An 18,980-nucleotide genomic window follows, 5' to 3' on the forward strand; every position below is an offset into this window, starting at 1 on the left:
ATTTTTTAATTCTCGAATTGCAGTATATGTTTCAAATTCTTGCAGTGGAAATTAACAGTTAGGCTACGGTTAAAAAGGTATCTGAAAATTGTGTGCTGGTCAAGTTTGTGCCAAATAAACTGAAGTTTGTTGGCTGAAAAATAAGGAATTAAACGAATGCTGTGAAGGCGAACAAAACAAGCTTGTTTTCAAGAACTGCACAGCATAAAGAAAAAAAAAAATCTAAGAGAACAATCTGTTGACAGGTGCGATGCACAGTGTCGGAAAGTTAAAGGCGCCACCACGTTAGCGCTGCGTGCCAAGTGAGCGTCCTCGAGTGCAGCGCGTAATCATCGCGTTATACGCTTCGCTAAGAATGGTTACAGCTTTTGAGAGAGAGCTTTTGAGCTTTTTATGGTTACAGCAGCTATAGTAGCACGAGCTGGCAGGGTGCCCAAGGGTTTTTGGTTGGGACAACACGACAGCCAAAGAAGGTGAGACCGGTCTGAATGCAACAACTTAGCCAGACGCCGTGGACCGTAGCCGTGGCCTATTGGTTTGAGCTCTCGCCAAGGCTGCGGAGGGTGCATGGTTTCAAACGCCTCCACACGAGCGGAATAAAGCTGAGGTTTTCACTGAGATCGGATTGGACAAGGGTGACCGTTCGTCAGTCACTTTTGTATTTGCATCAAAGATATCATGTAAAGTACAAGCAACTTCGTACTAACTCGTATCGATGAGCAGTGAACATGGTCTGGAAGTTTTGATCTGCGAACGCTAAAATAAAAATTTCTTGACGATGTTTGCGATCAATGCGGAGGAGAATGCGTAAGCATGTGGACTCCGATTTCCTGACTGCTTTATCTTAAGGAAAGGAGTTCATTCACAGCAATTCAAATTTAACTTCCTTGCTTTCCTGCATTCGGGGTTTATATATCCAGACGTTCCGTGCGACTTGCGTTCTGCTCATCGAATGGTGCTTAATTCCTTGCAAGGTATTTTTGTTTTTGCGAAGTGGAGCCTAGTTTGGGGTAATAAGGTTTATTGTCCCAAAGGGACTCAGACTATGAGTGACGCCGTAGTAGAGGGGTATCGGAAATTTCCACCACCTGTGGTTCTTTAATATGCACTGCCATAGTATACAGTATGAACGGGCGCCTTGCTTTCCGCCTTCCTCGAAAACTTCTGCCCCACATTCGCCTGCATAATGCTGACAAACTCTAAGGTAATGCCACTTAGACCGCGATATTTTTTCGGAGAGGGCAGCAAAAAATCAAACCACAAATCGTACGCCTAATGAACGTAAATGTGCAAGAATTAAGGCGTCAAAGTGTTCAGCTTCACCTTCCTTTATCATTGGCCATGTGCTGCCAAGCTCGCGAGAACCGCTGCACGCTCATGACGACTTCGAAGTTCTTGACCACCCTCGAATCGAATCAGTCGCGAGCAGAGGAAGAAATCTGGCAAGGATACTGATTGGAGCGGCCGGAATGAACGGTCACGCCTGATTCAGCCTTTGCCGGTGGCCAGCTAGCAGCGAACGTGACCAGAGTGCGAGAAGCGCCAAGGCCTCCCCTGACTGACATCGGCGCGGAACCGACACTATACGCATACGCTGCGGCCGTACTCATGCCGCCGAAAGCAGAATGACTGTCCAGGAGATAAAACGTCACCAAGTTTATACCACTCGGCCCGAACACTATCAAATCTGCAGGTAGGAAGGACTAGCCCCATGAAATTTTACGTAACTTGTACTTAGTTTCTTCTCCGTTTTCAGGGTTCCTTTGCGTGTCACGTTTCCCCGGTAAGTATATAAATATCTCCCAACTTCTGCGCAAAGTGAGAACAAGTTATGACTTGTGTTGTTTTTTTCTTTGGCGAATGAACAAAATATAATGCCACTTCCGTAACGATAGCGATTTGAACATTTCTTACGCGATAGCGTAGCAAACTTGCCGGTCCGAACGTCTGTGTGTATTGTAACGCTTGCAAGAGGCAGGGTGTGCTAGACAACTGTTAGTTCTAGGCATTTAAAGCTATAAAAAAGCTACCGGCGTACATATTGGCCTACATTATTGATTTGAACGGTTCTTAATCGGAACAGGGGGTCAAGAGCGGTTCTCTTGAAACATTCATTCGACCATTCAACACAGATTTTTAAGGCGCCAGCTTTAAAGGCCTGGTTATCTAAAAAGTTAGGCGGCGACGTGGTCGACGTTTTGAGCGAAAAATCACTTGTATGGCTATGATAGTTTCACGTGACTTCACGGTTTTGTGATTATTAGTCAGTGCACGATATACTGCGATGTCATGAAACCGCACGGCGTAGATGATTTGGCAGGCGCTGCCAACTCGCGCTTAGCCTTTGAGGTGAGAGAGGGAGATCGGAATCCAGCCCTCTCGTACCTTTAGATCCCGAGTTAGAAAATGCTGCCTCTAGACCACGCGCGTTTGCCTGGCTTGGTTAAACAGGGTTGTATATCTATCACGGGTGCTGTTTCATATATAAGTGGTATCTTATGACGGATGAGTTCGTGTGAGATAATAGAGGCATGAATTAAACGATTGCTGATTAGGTCAGTAGAAAAGGCACATGTACAAGAACGAGGATACGCAAGCGGAGCCTGCAGACGGGAGTCACGTCAAACCCCCCTTAAAGGTGGAGCTTAATTGTTCCCCAAATATTCTGAGGTGTCTTTATTATTACCACACATTTTGCTCTCTGGTATATGAACGCGCACCAATTGCTATATTCAGCAAATACTTACTGTTCTATTGTAAGTACTCAGAATATGCAGCGCGAGTAGGAATGAAAAACAAGTAAAATTCTCGTGTTATGCCAAATGCATATCGCGGCATAAGACCTTGTTTGCATGTGTTGGGGGTGAAGAGAAGAGCAGTGTGTGGAGAAGCATTTTTATGAGGGGGGGTTATACAAGTCGTGCTGTTTTTTGTCACGCGAGGTAAGGCAAATACTGCAAGGGTCGCTTGCAGTGCGAAAAGTCAATGAGAACGCTTGTAGGCTCGAGACAAAGAATACTAAATTACCCGAACATTAATGTCCCTAACATAAACGAATATCCTGAAGAAGTGCAATTTTGGAACGGGAGGACGCATTTAAAAGCAGCTTTTTTTTTATCATAGGAATGGGCAAATACATCCGCAGATTTCCTTTCAGGACGATTTTAGTTTTTTGCTGTTTACTAGCAAAAATACACTTCCATTAGTTTTAGTGGCATTGTGAATTCAGGACAAACATTAAAAAGGTACAATTTGCTCCGCATTAAAAAAGTAGACTCTCTCATCATTAAGTTCATAACAGTGAACTTACTTGCCTAAAGAGGGGGGGGGGGGGGTTGTCCTTAAACATTTGCGATCATATGACCGGCAAGGTCACAAAAACATGACTGAATATTCCCGAAGAATCCGTGCGGCTCTGACAAAAAAATTACGAGACATTTTGGCGACTAAAGTGGTGAAAGGCGATAGCCTGAGTGCTGCATTATGCTACGCAGTTGCTGCGAATGTGGCTGTGATGCTTCGAGTAAAAAGGCTGTCTACTTTTTCACATTCCTCCCTTCCTTAACGGCATGATACATGTGTACGCGGAGAATTGTGACAGAGACTATCCTGTAAATTGTTTTCTATCCTGTAAATAAATTTCAAACGCCGCTGATGCCTGGTGTACTAACGCCTCCTAAACACATGGTCTGATTCTGTTTGCTGTGTGGTGCTGTGTTCGAGGAAGCGGCAAATGAAAGGGCACACAGACGGCTGTATCGTACGCCCGGTGGGGTCAGCTTCGTATATGCATTAATCGCCTTGTGGCGTCATGACCTGTCGTGACGGTACGTCGCGCGCCCCTTGTAGAACACAACCAGCATATCAATGGACGCATTAAAGTTCACTGGCGTTCTATAATTCCTCTACAGGAAAGGAAAGGCGCAGTATCTGTCAATTGCGTAATCTCACTGTCATTCTCACTCTAGACAAGGGGAATTATGAAGAGCGTTTCAAAAAAGAAAAAAGAAAAAAAAAATACTGGGCGTGGCGCGGTGGTAAATTGCTGGGCTGGAGATCCAAGGGATGGAGGTTCGATTCCCCTGTGGGAGATTAGGTTTATTAATTTACTTTTTAAATAAGCCAATCAGAGCCGCCGCTAAGGCTTGACACTTTTGCTGACAACGATGAGCCGTTAAAGGCTTTCGCCCTAATAAAATCTCGCCGAGCAATAGTGGTTTTGATCGGTTGATTCTGATTACTCGGAAGAGCCCGCGCTTCGATATTATTACATGAACAAAGTGGAGGGTGGAGAAAAGAAGGGGGCGGGGGGGGTGCTGAGGAAAAAGTGTATGAGCATGCGTGTATGTGTATTAAAAACACGAGGACAGAAGAGAAATCGAATGGAAGAAGGGAATTTATGTCTCACAACTATGCTGTTTTAAATCAAGTTGGAAGTATTGCAGTCCCTTAGACATACTGATTTGACATCGTTGGCATACGCGAAAATAAATCTCTGCTCCTCATGCAAATTTTGGAGGCGTATTGCTGTGGGCTATCTTTTTTCCCCGTCAGTGTTATTTCTTGAGGAATACGATGTTATCACACGCCACAACGAATACCAATGCTCGCATCTAGCTGATTTAGTTTGAAGGGTCCAATATCTGAAAGCGGCTGAGGCTATATAAAATAGTGGACACAATGCAGGATTTCAAATAATTTAGACCATCTGGAGCTCTTTATTGTGCACTTGCACCACACAGCACACGAAGCGTCTTGCTCCACGCTTTCAGCGAAATCGGTCACCGTGGCAGGGACAGAACCTTTCGTAGACAAGCTGCAGAGGTGTAGAAAAACAATAGTCTATAGTTCTGACTGCTTTTTCTTCACAGATTTAGTTATATGAACGAATCGTTCTGGCATTGAACGCGTAGCGGCCTTTTTTGTTACGTAAACGCCAATGACAATGCTGACTAGATGAGCCTAATAAGCGAGGGACACGTGAACCAGCGTGTTACCTGTGAGCGCTTCTGATTTTGTGCTACCTGTGGTCAGGTAGTCCCGAAGACCATTGGAAAGGATGCATTTTCGAATTAAAGAAACGGAGTGCTGCTGTTGTGGCTGTAGGAAGAAGGAAAAGAAAATGTATGGGCCTGCTACTGGCTCTGTAGCTGAGCCACCTCCGCTGCCTCGTGCGGACAGAAGATAAAATAGAGAAGAAAGGAAAAAGAAGAGGGAGAGAAAGACGCGCGCCGCAACAACAGCCGTCGTCCACTACCGAAGCAGTGGCGGGTGCAATGACGGCCTACAACAGATGAAATTCGGTGGCTGGCTAGCCCCCGCCGTAAGCGGCTTTGACCTGCCGTCCCAGCCCCGTAGGGCCAAGAACTTTCCAGAGGCGGAGTGTGTTACAGCTACCTCTGTTCATTCTTCAAACGACCGAAGCAGAATACTAAAAGACTTTGAGGTTCATTTTGCCTTGCAGGCGAGTATACTGACGCGACGCTTAAGGCGCGACAACGTGGTGACGAAAGGCGGTAAACGCTACTTTCCTTGCGATCTTTATTTATTTATTTACTTTGTGGGATATCGGTTCTGATGAAGGACGAATCCTAACATAAAAAAAAAAAAAACGTAACGAGCGTTTATTCTGTTAACAGTGGTAGCGGACGAGCAAATTAACGCCACACTCGTCTCCGAAGTGGAGTGTAAAGGGCCAGCTTTCCAGCCGGGCAGCCTGCTTTTGTAGCCACCTTCGGTGAAGCATACCTCGGATGACAGTGGTGGCGCTCTGTCTTATCGATAAGGCAGTCCAGCGTGTGACCGCGTTACGCTGGGATCGATGATAACAAAACGGAGGCTGCGCGGAAATGTGCGCAGTGTGTGTCGCCACGACTTAATATTTTTATGGAGTGGAGGGACGGATATGAGTGCCTCGGGGGTGCGTCATGTCATCCCCCGTGCCTGCCTGAAGGTTGATTCAATCAGCATGGCTGCGACGCAAACTGCCGTCGCCGCAGCAGCAGCAGCCTGCGGATAGTTGCTCTTTCGGGTGAAGTAGCAGCAGACGACGCGAATGCAGACAGGAGCAGCACGCGACCGCGACGCGTACATTGATATTGCGAAGTGCATCTCGTTACTCAACATTTCACCAGACTGCATGGTTGAACCTCAAAGCCTATTTTAATGACGGTTTTTTCCGACTGCGCCGTGCTGTTTCCGAAAACAAAAAAAGACAGCATGCGGGCGTTGCATTGAGATTAACCTGCCGCAGCTGGTTCAAGAGGCCCTTCCTGTTTGCTACACTTCAAGAGTTTTTTGCGTTTTGGGTTTGACTGCTTGTAGTCAAAACCTTATGCGGAGACCGTTCTAATCCTTTCAATGGTGTCTCGAATTGCAATATATTTACTGATTAAAACGTGTAATCATGATAGTGCGAAGAAAACAATAACTATTTACATTGAAAGTTTGCTGGCATAAGATTGGCATACCAAGTACACCAATCCTACATCAAGATAACAAGTGTTTCAGGGTACACTCTGAAAAAGTCATAAAAACAGATCGTTAACAAACTGGCAGCCACGCCTGACGCAGTGTAGAGTGAGAGCTTGCGCAGATCATTAAACATCACTGATTTTTTTAAGTTGCTATAATTTGGTTGGTAGTACCAATGGGGTGTTGAAGTTGTGTACAAGTAAACGCCATATCCACTTTACATCACTGATTTTTTTAAGTTGTTTAATTTGGTTGGTAGTTCCAATGGGGTGTTTGAAGTTGTGTACAAGTAAACGCCATATCCACTTTTGAAATGAAGAAAAAGTCATTTTTTAACGCCCTGCAGCGCAAGGTGATTCAGCGCCTTTTTCGGCAAAAAAGCGAAACTGGGCGCGTTAGACACACAGGAAGCTCGAGTGAATACGCGACGTCGGCGAAAGGCACAATAAGTATTGGCGCTCACTGATTCGGCGCAGCTACTTTACTTCACGTACAGTCTTTGACAAAAGTATACAGATCACGAGGTTTGCTTCTAAGCAATGCAACTATACTACTGGAAGCAATACTAGAATATATAGGTAAAATAGAGAAGAGGGGGAAGTAAATATGTCGGCTACGAGATTTTGAACGCTACAGATGCGAAACGAACCCCGTTTCGGGGCTTAGAAGCAAAACCCTTGAGCCGCTTGCTTTTGACTAAGACTGAACGTTTCTTTGCATCGTCGCAGTTATCGCAAGGAAAATAACAGTCATTGTCAACCCGAGATCGCTGGCGCCGGGAATCTGACCTCAGGTACGCGCGAGGTCCGGCGCCGGCTTCTTCGCACCTGTGGCGCGTAGAGCCGGCGGCGCTCACTTTTTGGGCAACTTCTTCGCTTCTTGTATTTTGCACAACTGCTGCGGCTTCTTCTTCACACACCTACCAACCTTTATTCGCGCTTGTACCAGACAAAGGTCGAACGGGCGCGCACACTTCTTCTTCCTCTTCCTTCTTTCTTCCTCCGTGCTCTGTTTGAGAACAAGTCCGTAACAATATTTCTACAAATATACAACATTGCCTGACACAATGCCACACAGCCTTTCAGTCCCTACCCTTTATCTCCGTCGTCACCACTGCCCATCTGGGTCGCCTTTTGGGAGCTCCCCTTTCTAAATGCCGTCAACACCTTCGTGTCGTCTAGAACCAGCTGTGCTGTCTTTGAGGTTCGCAAAATGATACGGAGGAGTCAAATCACAGCAAACCGTGTCTGACTACGCTTAATCGAGCTTGCACTCTCTAAACTAGGTTATTGTATGAGCCTAATCTGGATGGGGTCGCATGCCCGGACCACGAAATCGAAATAACTGGAGAACGAGATTGGGATAGAGCGCATTTAGAAGGTACTCAAAGATTATGACTAGCAGCTTACCGGTATCGCTCAAGAGGAAAGCGTATAACAGTTGCATCCTACCGGTACTGACCTATGGGACTGAAACATGGAGGTTAACGAAAAGGGTTTTACTTAAGTTGAGGACAACGTAGAGGGCCATGGAACGGAAAATGGCAGGTGTAACGCTAAGAGATAGGAAGCGTGCAGAGTAGGTCAGAGAAATAACTAATGTTACTGACATTCTAGTCGAAATTAAGAAGAAATGGGGGCAGGGCAAGGTAGTTCACAGAGAGGGTAACCGATGGCCTCTAGAGTAACCAATTTGATTCCAAGGGAGGGAAGGTAAGCGCAGCAGGGGGCGGCAGAAAATTATGTGGGTGGGATAGATTAAGAAAATCGCACGGCTCAAGTGGGTGCAGCTAGCACATGACAGGGTTAATTGGAGGGAAATGGGAGAGACCTTCGCCTTGCAGTGGGTATAGTTCGGCAGATGATGATGAATATGGCTTAGGAACACATCATAACCAAGCGTAGCAAAGCTTTCACTTGCGTAATCGAGAGGTGAGAGGCATACCGTAGCCGGCACTGTCCGGCTACAGTAATATTCCTCATAAACACAGTATACGATTTCAAGCACTTAGCGTTAGATGTCCGCTCATGTTACGGACGATTCTGTTATGTCCTCGTCTACTGGCGCAGTAAAAGAAAAACAGCAAGAGGACTGCAGTTGCCAAGGTGTTTAACGTGATATTGACATCTAGACGCAATAGGTGTCGGTGTAACCGCATCCTCTCTCTCATGAAACAAAAAGGTAGGCGTATGCTTTTCGTGGGCTGCATGGGAACTCGCTCTCTCTTACGTACAAGGAGGCGTTTTCCAGCCCCATGACCTTCAGTACAAAACCACGAAGGCGCCTTTCTGACGGGTCGTTCAAGGGCTAAGTATATAAAAACAATTTCTTTCGAGATGTACGCAAGTAAAAAGTCCTATATACGCCATAGGTTACTTACAGCTTTACGCGGAAGGCCCCGCAGGCGTACGGCGTTCAGAATTAATACCAAAAACATTTCGGACCGTCGGCCCTGACTTGGTAAACCGGGTTTACAGCACCACTAGCTCAAGGAGCGATTCACTTGCGTACTGAAGTCACGTGCGTTATCTAGTATGCCACACTTGAGTCCGCGATTTGGGGCTCTGAGAATTTTCTTTTTTGTTCCTAAACGGAATGCAAGGTGGCGCTGTATGTTTAACTGTGTAGGAGGTGTACCTGTGGGGCTTTTGTAGGCACCGGTTCTTTCGGGGAACGGTTCGCAAATTCCGTAGCGGAATCCCCCCTTCCCTGCCCTCCCTGAACACAGAGCCTATACACCTACGCTCCTTTCCTAAATATTTCTTTCAACTGTTTTCACTCGGGGAGATGATGCTCCGTGCTGGAACCGCAGCGGACAGCTCTGCAGCGACGGCAGGGAGCCGACGATGCACCCATTGCTACGCTGTGAAGTTATTGCGCCGGCGTTTAACTGGATTGTTGTTTGTGCAGCCGCGTCTCCCCCCCCCCCCCCCCCCCCCCCCCCCCCCCCCCACACACACACACACGCACGCACTATCTCCTTCTGTCTCTCTCAAATCGATGAAGATCGAATCGTATATATCTACAATCACAAGCATACTTCAAAGAAGAAACGAAGCAGCGAATATTAAAGGCAAGGTTGAAAACGGAGGTGGGTGAATAATAAAAGGTATTGATAAGCGACTGTGCTTGTTTGTTCAACTGCAGTAAATTGCGTACGACCAAGCTCTGTCACTGGCAGCAGACGACGTCCGCGAAAACAGCGGTGGGTTGTCGACAGCATTCCCACGGCCACGGCTCCACATTGGGTCATGTTTTGTTTTCTTCCATTACACTTCCTTTGCTCGCGTTCTTGTGAAGCGTCAGAAAGAGAAATTAAGGTCACGGACAAGCGAAGCTTGGTTCTCCAACTCTTGGTATCCCCGTTTCCTTTTATATCGCTTTTGTTCCGTCCCCTCTCCCATTCCCGACAGCGTCGATGCTTGTACGACAAGAGTGCAACAAACGGGGAACAGCTGGCGAAAGTCTACCGAAGCCTGCTCGCCAGCAGCACGTTCACTGCAGTCAATAAAGTTTATTGCGGGGAGCGTGGCTCAAACTTAGCTCCGAATGACATGCAGTGTTTGGCATCTCTTCAGGACTGGCGCTGTTTTATCTGTGTATCATATTAAGCATGTCGTTCATCCTGTAATGTCCGCTGGTGGACATCTGAGCTCTTTTCAGCTCCGTTTAGCTGCTTTACGCTTAAGAGGAGCGGCAGAACTTTTTCAGTAGCTTTTTGTGCGTTCACTCTTGTGCTCGAGTTTACAAGCCGGGCTGTCGTAAATGTGTTTATGCCACCAGAGCGTTGTTTATACGTATTATAGCTTGGGAAAGGATCAAGGACCAGGACGCATGCGCACTAAAACAAGCAGCAGTCTAATCATGTGAATCCAGATAAACAATTTCGCTATCACGCAGAAGCACCGATGGCGTGCTCACGCAACTATCCCCTTTTCTAAGGATGTGATATGCTTCAGATAACACCCTGGTTAGTTGGTCATTATGCCTGTAGATTATATTCATCATCATCATCATCATCAACAACCTGACTATACCCACTGCAAAGCGAAGGCCTCTCCCATATTTCTCCAATTAACCCGGTTCTGTCCTAGCTGCATCAACTTGGCCACTGCGAACTTCTTAACCTCATCCGCCCACCTAACTTTCTGCCGCACCCTGCTACGCTTTCCTTCCCTTGGAATCCAGTTTGTTACCCTAAGCGACCATCGGTTATCCTCTCTTCGCACTACATGTCCTGCCCAGGCCCATTTCTAGAATGTCAGTAACTTGAGTTATTTCTCTGACCCAATCTGCACGCTTCCTATCCCTTAATGTTACCCCTACCATATTTCGTTCCATAGCTCTCTGCGTTGTCCTTAAGTTAAGTAGGACTCTTTCGGTCAGCCTCCACGTTTCAGCCCCATAGGTGAGTACAGGTAAGATGCAACTGTTGTATACTTTCCTCTTGAGCGATACCGGTAAGCTGCTAGTCATAATCGGCGAGTGCTTGCCAAATGCGCTCCATCCCAATCTTATTCTACTTGTTATTTCCTTTTCGTGGTCCAGATCTTCGGTTACTACCTGTCCTAAGCAGACATATTCGCCTACTACTTCCAGTGTTTCGCTATCTAACGTAAACTGCTGTTCTTTTCCGAGGCTGTTGAACATTGCCTTAGTCTTCTGCATATTGATTTTCAAGCCTACCTTTCTACTTTTCATGTCTAGGTCACTAATCATTATTTTCAGTTCATCCCCCGAGTTGCTTAGCAAGGCAATGTCATCAGCAAATCGCAGATTACTGAGGTATTCTCCCTCTACCATTACCCTAACTGCTCCCATTCCAAGTCTCTGAATACCTCCTCTAAGCAAGCTGTGAATAGTACTAGGGAGTTTGTGTCTCCTTACCTAACACCTTTCTTTATGGGAATTAGATTATATTAGTGTGGTTAAAAAGTGGTGTGCATAGTTATTTATCAGGAAATTTCGGATCACTATTTAAAGAGCAGTCCCTGTAGTGCAAGGCAAGGTTCGAAGACGGGGAATTTTTCAAAGATGTATTATCTTGGCGTAGACATCAAGTGGAATGTTCAGCATTGACGTCCAAGATTTGTTTTATTCTCTTCCTCAGGATAGGCTCCTGCAGTATGTTAGAAATTGTGTAATGATTGATAATGATGAAGAGGGGTTTATTTCTGCTTTTGGGGTGTCTGTTGAATCTTTTTTGGAATTGTTAATGTTTTATTTGTACTCGACTTTTGTGGGATGGGAGGGTGAACTGTATGCTCAAAAAGCGGGGGTGTGCACAGGTTCAAAAGTAGCACCCGTACTAAATAATATTTTTCTTTGCTATGTGGATAGGGCAATAAAAAGTAGCTTCGGGGTATGTGTAAAACAGGTTTTTAGGTATGTTGATGATTATTTAATTTTTGTGGACGGGGACTTTATGGAACAGGTTGGTGAAATTTTGAGGGCCTTTGATAGTTTACTTTCTAGGTACCGAGCGGCAAGGAGTTGAAATGTTTGGATTTAAGGTTAGTGTTAAAGTTAGATCATGTATGCTGGTCTTTCTGGCAGCGTTTGGAGAAGCCGTTACTTAGCTACAAATCAGCCCACTGTAAATTGGTTAAATGTGGTATAGCTGTCGCGTGCTTGGGGTCTGCCCTTTCGAAATCACGTGTGCATGAAATGATCAGTAGTTTTGGCCAGCACATTGACAGATTAAGATTGGCAGCATATCCGCATCAGATAATCTTGCTTGCCTGTAATAAAATTTTAAGAAAAAGTCGGTCTATATATCTCAGCCACAGGAGCCGGGCAGTAGAAAGAAGTACGCGGTGATACCGTACGTACACCTGTTGTCTCATAGGTTAAGGAACATAAGATCAAGATATGGTGTTGATGTAGTATTTTCAGCCCCCAAAAAACTTGGCAAGATATGTGCCATAGTGGATAAAAGAATGAAGAATGAACAAAAAATAAGCGAGAGGAGGTTGTGTAAAATAAATCACCAAGTTAAGTTCGCACCATATGTTGAATGCATGGTATATGACATTGAATTTTCTTGTGGAAAGAGGTATATAGGCCAAACAGGTAAATGTACCAACACCCGTCTACGCCAATATATTACATCTTTGAAAAATGCCCCGTCTTTGAACCTTGCCCTGCACTACAGGGATTGCCCTTTAAATAATGATCCAAACTTGCCTGATAAAAGCTATGCACACCTCTTTTTAACCACACTAATATAATCTACAGGCATAAGGGCCAACTAACCAGGGTGTTATCTGAAGCATATTACATCCATAGAAAAGGGGATATATAGTTGCGTGAGCACGCCACCAGTGCTTCTGTATGATAGCGAAATTGTATATCTGGATTCACATGATTAGACTGCTGCTTGTTTCGGTACGCAGGCGTCCTGGTCCTTGAGAAAAAGTGTATATTACCTGTGTATTTTTCAAATAAACTTCAGTTGTTAGTCAGCGCTTGTCCGTTATTCTCCTCTGTTTGTCCCAAGTAGCGGCGCTGTTTTTTATTTTGCCCGACCAAACATGTGACCAGGAATGACAGCTTACTATCCAAATACCCATTCGTAGCTACGCGTGATCATGATGGCTTGGATCAACCTGGGTAATATTCTTAAAGGGCGGCAGTTGACGGATGAGTTGTTATGTTACAAGATCCTAAAAGGACGGCGTTGTTTGCCAAAAGTAGATGCAGTACTGTGACTTTTAATGAAAAAACAAAAAAAAAACAAAAAAACGCCCCGTCTGAAATTCTTATCACGTGTCTGTGACGTCAGAGAGTGACGTGTCCACAAGCTTTGAAGCTCAGAGCGCGCCCTGCTACTGGGAGGAACGGTTCGGTGCGTCAGGTGTCCGCCCCATTGTACGGAAACACACGACAGTCCGTGTATACAGTGACTCTATAGCCTGTGCAGCGTTCAGCGCCCTCAACGGCGGTTGCATCTCCTTTCTGGTACGTGTTCGACCAAGCGTGCAAACTGTGGGAGCCCTGCTAGGTTCGATACTCCGAGCGCCCTTTGCGCCTCGCTTCGACGAATGTTGCGTCTCGCCTGCGAAGCCACGCCACTGTTTGCGGCCTCACGAGTCGTTGAGTGTCGTGCTGCACGACTTCCTTTGAGGTGTAAACGCCGAGAAAGCGTCGCTGGTTCGCGTCAGCGTATCTTCCTTGAAATCGAAATCGTTACAAAAGCTGCTACATAGGCAAGAAAAGCTGTCAACTGTCAGCCTTCTAGTACGACAGCACAGGATCAATTGTTTTGCTCCAGCGAAGCGGCAACAACCAGCTGGCTTAGTTTTCCGTTACGACGCGCTAGCTCTCTGTGTTCAGAACGGGACGTAAAGAGCGTATTTCAGAAAGATGAAAGAGTTGGGGTCACAACCGCGAAACGGCTATCCCCGTGGTCGCGAACTCCGTACCGAACTCTGAACTCCGAAGAGTGGGGAGCTGTCCATGCGATCAACCATGTCTTCAGGGCCAATGGATGGAAGCTATGCGCGATATGCGCGATGCGATATGCTTCCGGGCTACGCTCTCCATGCGCCGCATTTAGATCTTTGTGCGATGAGGAAACAAAACGACTTCCTCTGTTTACTCTGGCATTGAAAAGGTTCGCTTAAGCTGTCAATGTGTATCTGCTATAATGCGAAAGCATCAACAGCTCATGAGTGGCATCCGCAGAAACTGTGGACAGAATGTGTCCGCTCCACCTGCCAATCATTAGAAAAATAAAAATCATGTCTACACATGGAATCGCACCTTCATCCCTCGGATCCCCATCCAAACTAACTGCACCACGCACGGGATGGTGAGAATAATTACTGTGCTGGACAACAACAACATGGTGACAAACACATCGCAATTCTCCTTCTCTAGCGTGAGAATGATAGTAGGGATGACAATGACGATGCAATGAGTGATAATGATGGTAGCAGCGATGATAATGACATGCATATAGTTGATAATGATAGCGAGAGCTAACGTGATGCACCGTGTGCAGTAGGAACGCTCAGGCTTTCGCACTCCGGCGATGTAGATTGGACATTGCTCTCAGAATTTTTTGATGGTCCGCCCATTTTGCGCTCTCTTATGAACCCACAGGGAACATAACGGAGCCTCATCCGATTAGAAGTCGGCTTCGTTTTTGCAGATGAGCTCTTGATAATACTCTTGAGTATTATAATACTTTTCGGCTTTAGAAATTGCGTGGGACAGTTTTTAGTAGAGTCCTTAGTGAGAAATATATCACGAACCTTAATTAACCTCTTCTGCAAACGAGAGAATAGTGTGCGGATGACTAAACATGAAATAAACCTCACACTGCGCCGATCCTGACATTGTGTAGGATGTGGTCATCGGAAAAGTGAAATGTAACGGCCAGATGATGGAAAAGCCTTCAATGATACCAATAAGCCTATCAAGAGACGAGATGTATGTTATTATGAAAGGGCTTAGCCTAAAAGCTTTTAATCCACAGAACGAAGTAGCAGTGATAGAGCTATCAAAGCTAATCAATAAGAGCAAGGTTTCCGACGTAAGGAAGTGTGATGTGGAGAGAATTGATCATGCTCCAAATAAGTAAAGTAGCCTTAAAGTGGTAAAAGGAAACTATAGGCATTGTCAAAAATGAGATGTATGAGCTGAGAGACAAGAAGAAATGTGACTGCCAAAAGGCATAAGATAGTCAAAGCAGCCGACGAGTTCTACTCAGAAACATACGATTTCCAAAATAACCACGATAGCAATTATAATAGCAGTACTATAGAAAAACTAGATATGACACCGGCAATAAAAATGGAAGTCAATATGGCTTAGAAGCAGTACAGAAGAGAGATACAGCTCGTGGGATCAAATAATAGCCTATTTCGGAAAACGGCGTGGAGATAGTGATATAATAAAGGGTTATCCTGTATACTCAATGCATGATGACGACCTATAGCATGGAATACTAACATTACTTCAAATCCCAATAAATTGGATGTAGAGTTGTTGAAGCATCTAAGACCGATTAACTTACTATCCGTTGAAAATATTCGGAGAGACCAAGAAGATATGGGCTAGGCAAATTTACAAGAACGAATATATAACTAAAGGTATTGAATGTTTGGTTGGCTTGTTTTGTGGGGTTTAACGTCCTAAAGCCACTCAGGCTATGAGAGGGCTTAACCAATAGTGCAAACAAATGGTCAGCCGCATAGTAAACCAGAGGACTGACTGAAATACTGAATTGCCGGTTGTTCGATATCTCGCTTACCCAAGGGAGTTCCGACCACGTCGTCCTGGAGGGAACAGCTGCTGCCTCGGTCGAGTCATGCTTGCCGCAGCGCCTATGGTGCCTGTCGGACACCGACTCTTCTCAAGCGTCACGCCGGTCCATGCCAAGCGACAACCACGCGCCCTCGCAGATTCCTCGGCTGTCGTTCAGTGTTGGACACGCTCAGGTGGATCTACCGGGAGAGAGTAAGCAAGAGGGAAGGAGAGTGTGGGTGCCGGACGAAGAGGGTCAGCAGCCAAGCCTGGTCAGCCCGCGAAAGGAAGGGGGCGTGGCGCGCGCGCGAACGCACGCTGGAGCGAGTTTGCGCCAACTAAACGGCGAGCGACGCTGCTCAATCTCCCGGAGCGTCCCGCTGGCGCATCGGGCGCCGACTGCGCGCGACGCACGCTTCCGGCTCCCGGAGCGCTGCTTAGATGGACCAGGAGAGAGGGGAAGGGAAGTAACGCCGCCAAGTTCGGCGCCGCGCGGCGCCCCGGACCGCAGCTTCACGAAGCGCCGGCGGCCACTTCCTCACATTGCTGCCACTGGATGTCCCTCTTCCTCTTGCCATCCACTTCACTCTCGCTTGCACCTCACTTTCACTTTACTCACGGGTCGCGCTGACACCGGGACCTTTGGGCTCGTTCTGTGGCGTGCAGCGCGGGTAGGGTAAATTGATATGCACGATTAATTATTTTCTTGTAAATAAAGAAAAATATGGTGCTTTTGGGCTTTTATCAACAGATAGTCATTCCAAAATGATGATGTCAGTATGTTTTCTATTCCTTATGACCTTTAATAACCCACCGGAGAATTCATTTGATCTTCTTCGATAGGCGTTTTAACAACCGTGAGAGATGCATCGGCGCGGTCGGCGCGTGTGGAATATGGGATACATCATGCCTGTGGCAGAGCTCAATTAAATAGCGAATAATTAACTGATGGGTACAAATGATCTTGCCATGTTTTGTTTTAGGGCGCAAATTCAACAGGAAATTAAAAGCCATGAATGGAAAAGGTGAGGCTAATTCTCAAATTTTCCGTAACGTCATTTAGATTGAATATACCCCCTCCCCCCCTAAAAAAAGGCTATTGATTGATTATGGAGTCGGCTTCCCCACACTGCCACTTATAAAACGCTGCTGCTGCATCTGTCACTGACGCCGAGAGGAACATCTTCAAGATCATAAAATGCGTGGTTTTCTTCGGTAGTTAGTGCGTTAGACACGAGCGACGACATTTTATGAATGCTACTGCTAGATAGACAAGTTACTTAACTTTCCAAGAAGCATTTTTCCCTGTAGCTATTAATGTGACAGCGTTAAATGCCACATATCCAGAAAATCCGGCGTAGGTGTATGTGTTCTTACGTCACCTCATCCTCATCTATCCATCTACCGTGAGGGAACCTGGCAGAGAGTTCACGATGCAGGTATCTTTTTTATGCCCAATGCGTCGGCACTGGTTGCATCGTAGCGTGTGGCACTGGCGCCGTACGTCTCCAACTCGCCAGCAGCGAAGAAAAAGCGGCAGCCTCCCTGGGATAAAAAATAAAAAAGAATTCAACTAGCCTGGCAGCAGCATGTCCTCTTCAGAATTAAAGCCTGTGCTCCAAATGCGTTAAACACGCGAGACAATGGACATGCTCTCACTCCGCCCTTGAGCATGAGTCATTTTCATATAGTATATGTTCCAACCCAGTGCACTTTCCCTAATCGCGTTTAATAGCTTTGCGGCGCAAAAACGCTCCAAAGCTTCCATAATGCTCTAGTGCCCCACACAACAAAAAAGAAAAAAGCAAATTGGCCTGGACGGGTTCCTATTTCGGGTCAGACAACATGCATTTCAGCCAATTCACAAGGAACAACTTTCACAGGTAAGTATCGAGACGTGAATCAGCTGGTGCTGCCCAATGCACCGAATTTCTGCAAGGATGAAAACCCTCATATCACGAGGGTCAGGAGCGCAGTACGGAAAAACCTTAAAGTCACTATACAGGAAGTCGTAATAAGAACGACAATTACCGGTATGAAGCCGAGGGAGGACAGCTTTGTGCGAGCCTATATACAGCAGGTTCCGACGTTATAAGATCTCGGCCAATGATGGGTGTGCTGTTTTCATCAGGGAACGTTGTGAGAAATAGCCATTCAGAGCGTGGCCTCTCCCTGGAAGAGGTCACAAAAATAAGACAAACTTATGTGGCTTATAATTAAGTGGGGGTATTTCTGTATGCTGTGTGGCTTTTCCTGTAAAAGGTACCTTGCGACGGCTAATGAGTATGCGTATAATTAGAGAGGAACACCGGCCACTATCTCGTTATTCGCTTAAGGCGTAGCTTACGTGTCTTCATAAATTTGTTTGCGCTTTGGCTTACTTATGTTGTGTTTAAGCTGGGGTCGGTTCTGGTCCCATTATTTAGATGCCAAGCCTCTGTCTCTCTGTGCGTCACGTTTTTGTTATTTGTAAATACTTTGCCCCAGGTGGCCTAAATTTTCGAAGTCCTCCACTACAGCGTCTCTCATAACCTGAGTCGATTTGGGACGTTGCAACCCCACAAACCAAATATGCAAGGGTAAATGATCATTCCGTGTGTATATTTAGAGATTCCACTTTTGATCCCTTTCTATGACCAAGGATTTGTTGGATTTGGTGTTACTTTTTACGCGTGCTGTAAGTTTTAGGCAAAACATTATTTATTTCAATTTGCAAGTTAATGTATTCTTCTAGCGCCTGTTCCAAATTTAGAGAAAACAGGACTCATCTCCAGAACTCTATCCGCTGCATTCTATGTACTAATTAAGTACATCTGCAAACTTTCGGAGAGGCCTCTTGACAAGCATGGTAGTTTTAAGTCCTTGGCCTTACCGAAATGTAAGGTTGCTTTCATTTTTAATGTACTCTCGTCGCTTTTGTCCACTCGCTTCTTTCTATTCCCTGCCTGTTTTTGTTGTTACCTATCTCAACAGTATATGTGTTTATATTTACTCTCTTCCTATATTTCCCCGTCTGGGCATTGATCTCGAGATTGAGCAGAGTCAGCACCTTGAGGCGCATGCAGCGGCGAACCCTACTCAGTGTGGATGCGCGCTCGCATCGTCTGCTAGTCGGAAATGTTTACGTGCGATCGTGCGGCTTGTCTGCTGTTTCTTTCGCGATTTCGGTGCGCTTTTATTTACCTGTCTGTCTCTTACAAAGAAAATATGAGCAGCCTATCATCCCAGTCTGCAATGAAGGGAATAATTGTTCT

General features: G+C 45.9%; 1 protein-coding gene across 1 annotated transcript in view; it reads right to left on the reverse strand.

Moving 5' to 3' along the window:
• Window positions 1-16,116, reverse strand: part of LOC146185604 (uncharacterized) — a 65,118-nt gene extending 49,002 nt beyond the window's left edge. The window contains exon 1 of the mRNA XM_084606520.1: window positions 15,734-16,116. Within this exon, the coding sequence (XP_084462646.1) occupies window positions 15,734-15,792 (59 nt within the window). The 5' untranslated portion in view covers window positions 15,793-16,116. The remainder of the gene's footprint in view (window positions 1-15,733) is intronic.
• Between the last annotated feature and the right edge of the window lie 2,864 nt (window positions 16,117-18,980).

Source organism: Amblyomma maculatum, chromosome 6 (assembly GCF_055883805.1).
Source record: "Amblyomma maculatum isolate TAMU_Amacu chromosome 6, ASM5588380v1, whole genome shotgun sequence".
NCBI classification, from domain to species: domain Eukaryota; kingdom Metazoa; phylum Arthropoda; class Arachnida; order Ixodida; family Ixodidae; genus Amblyomma; species Amblyomma maculatum.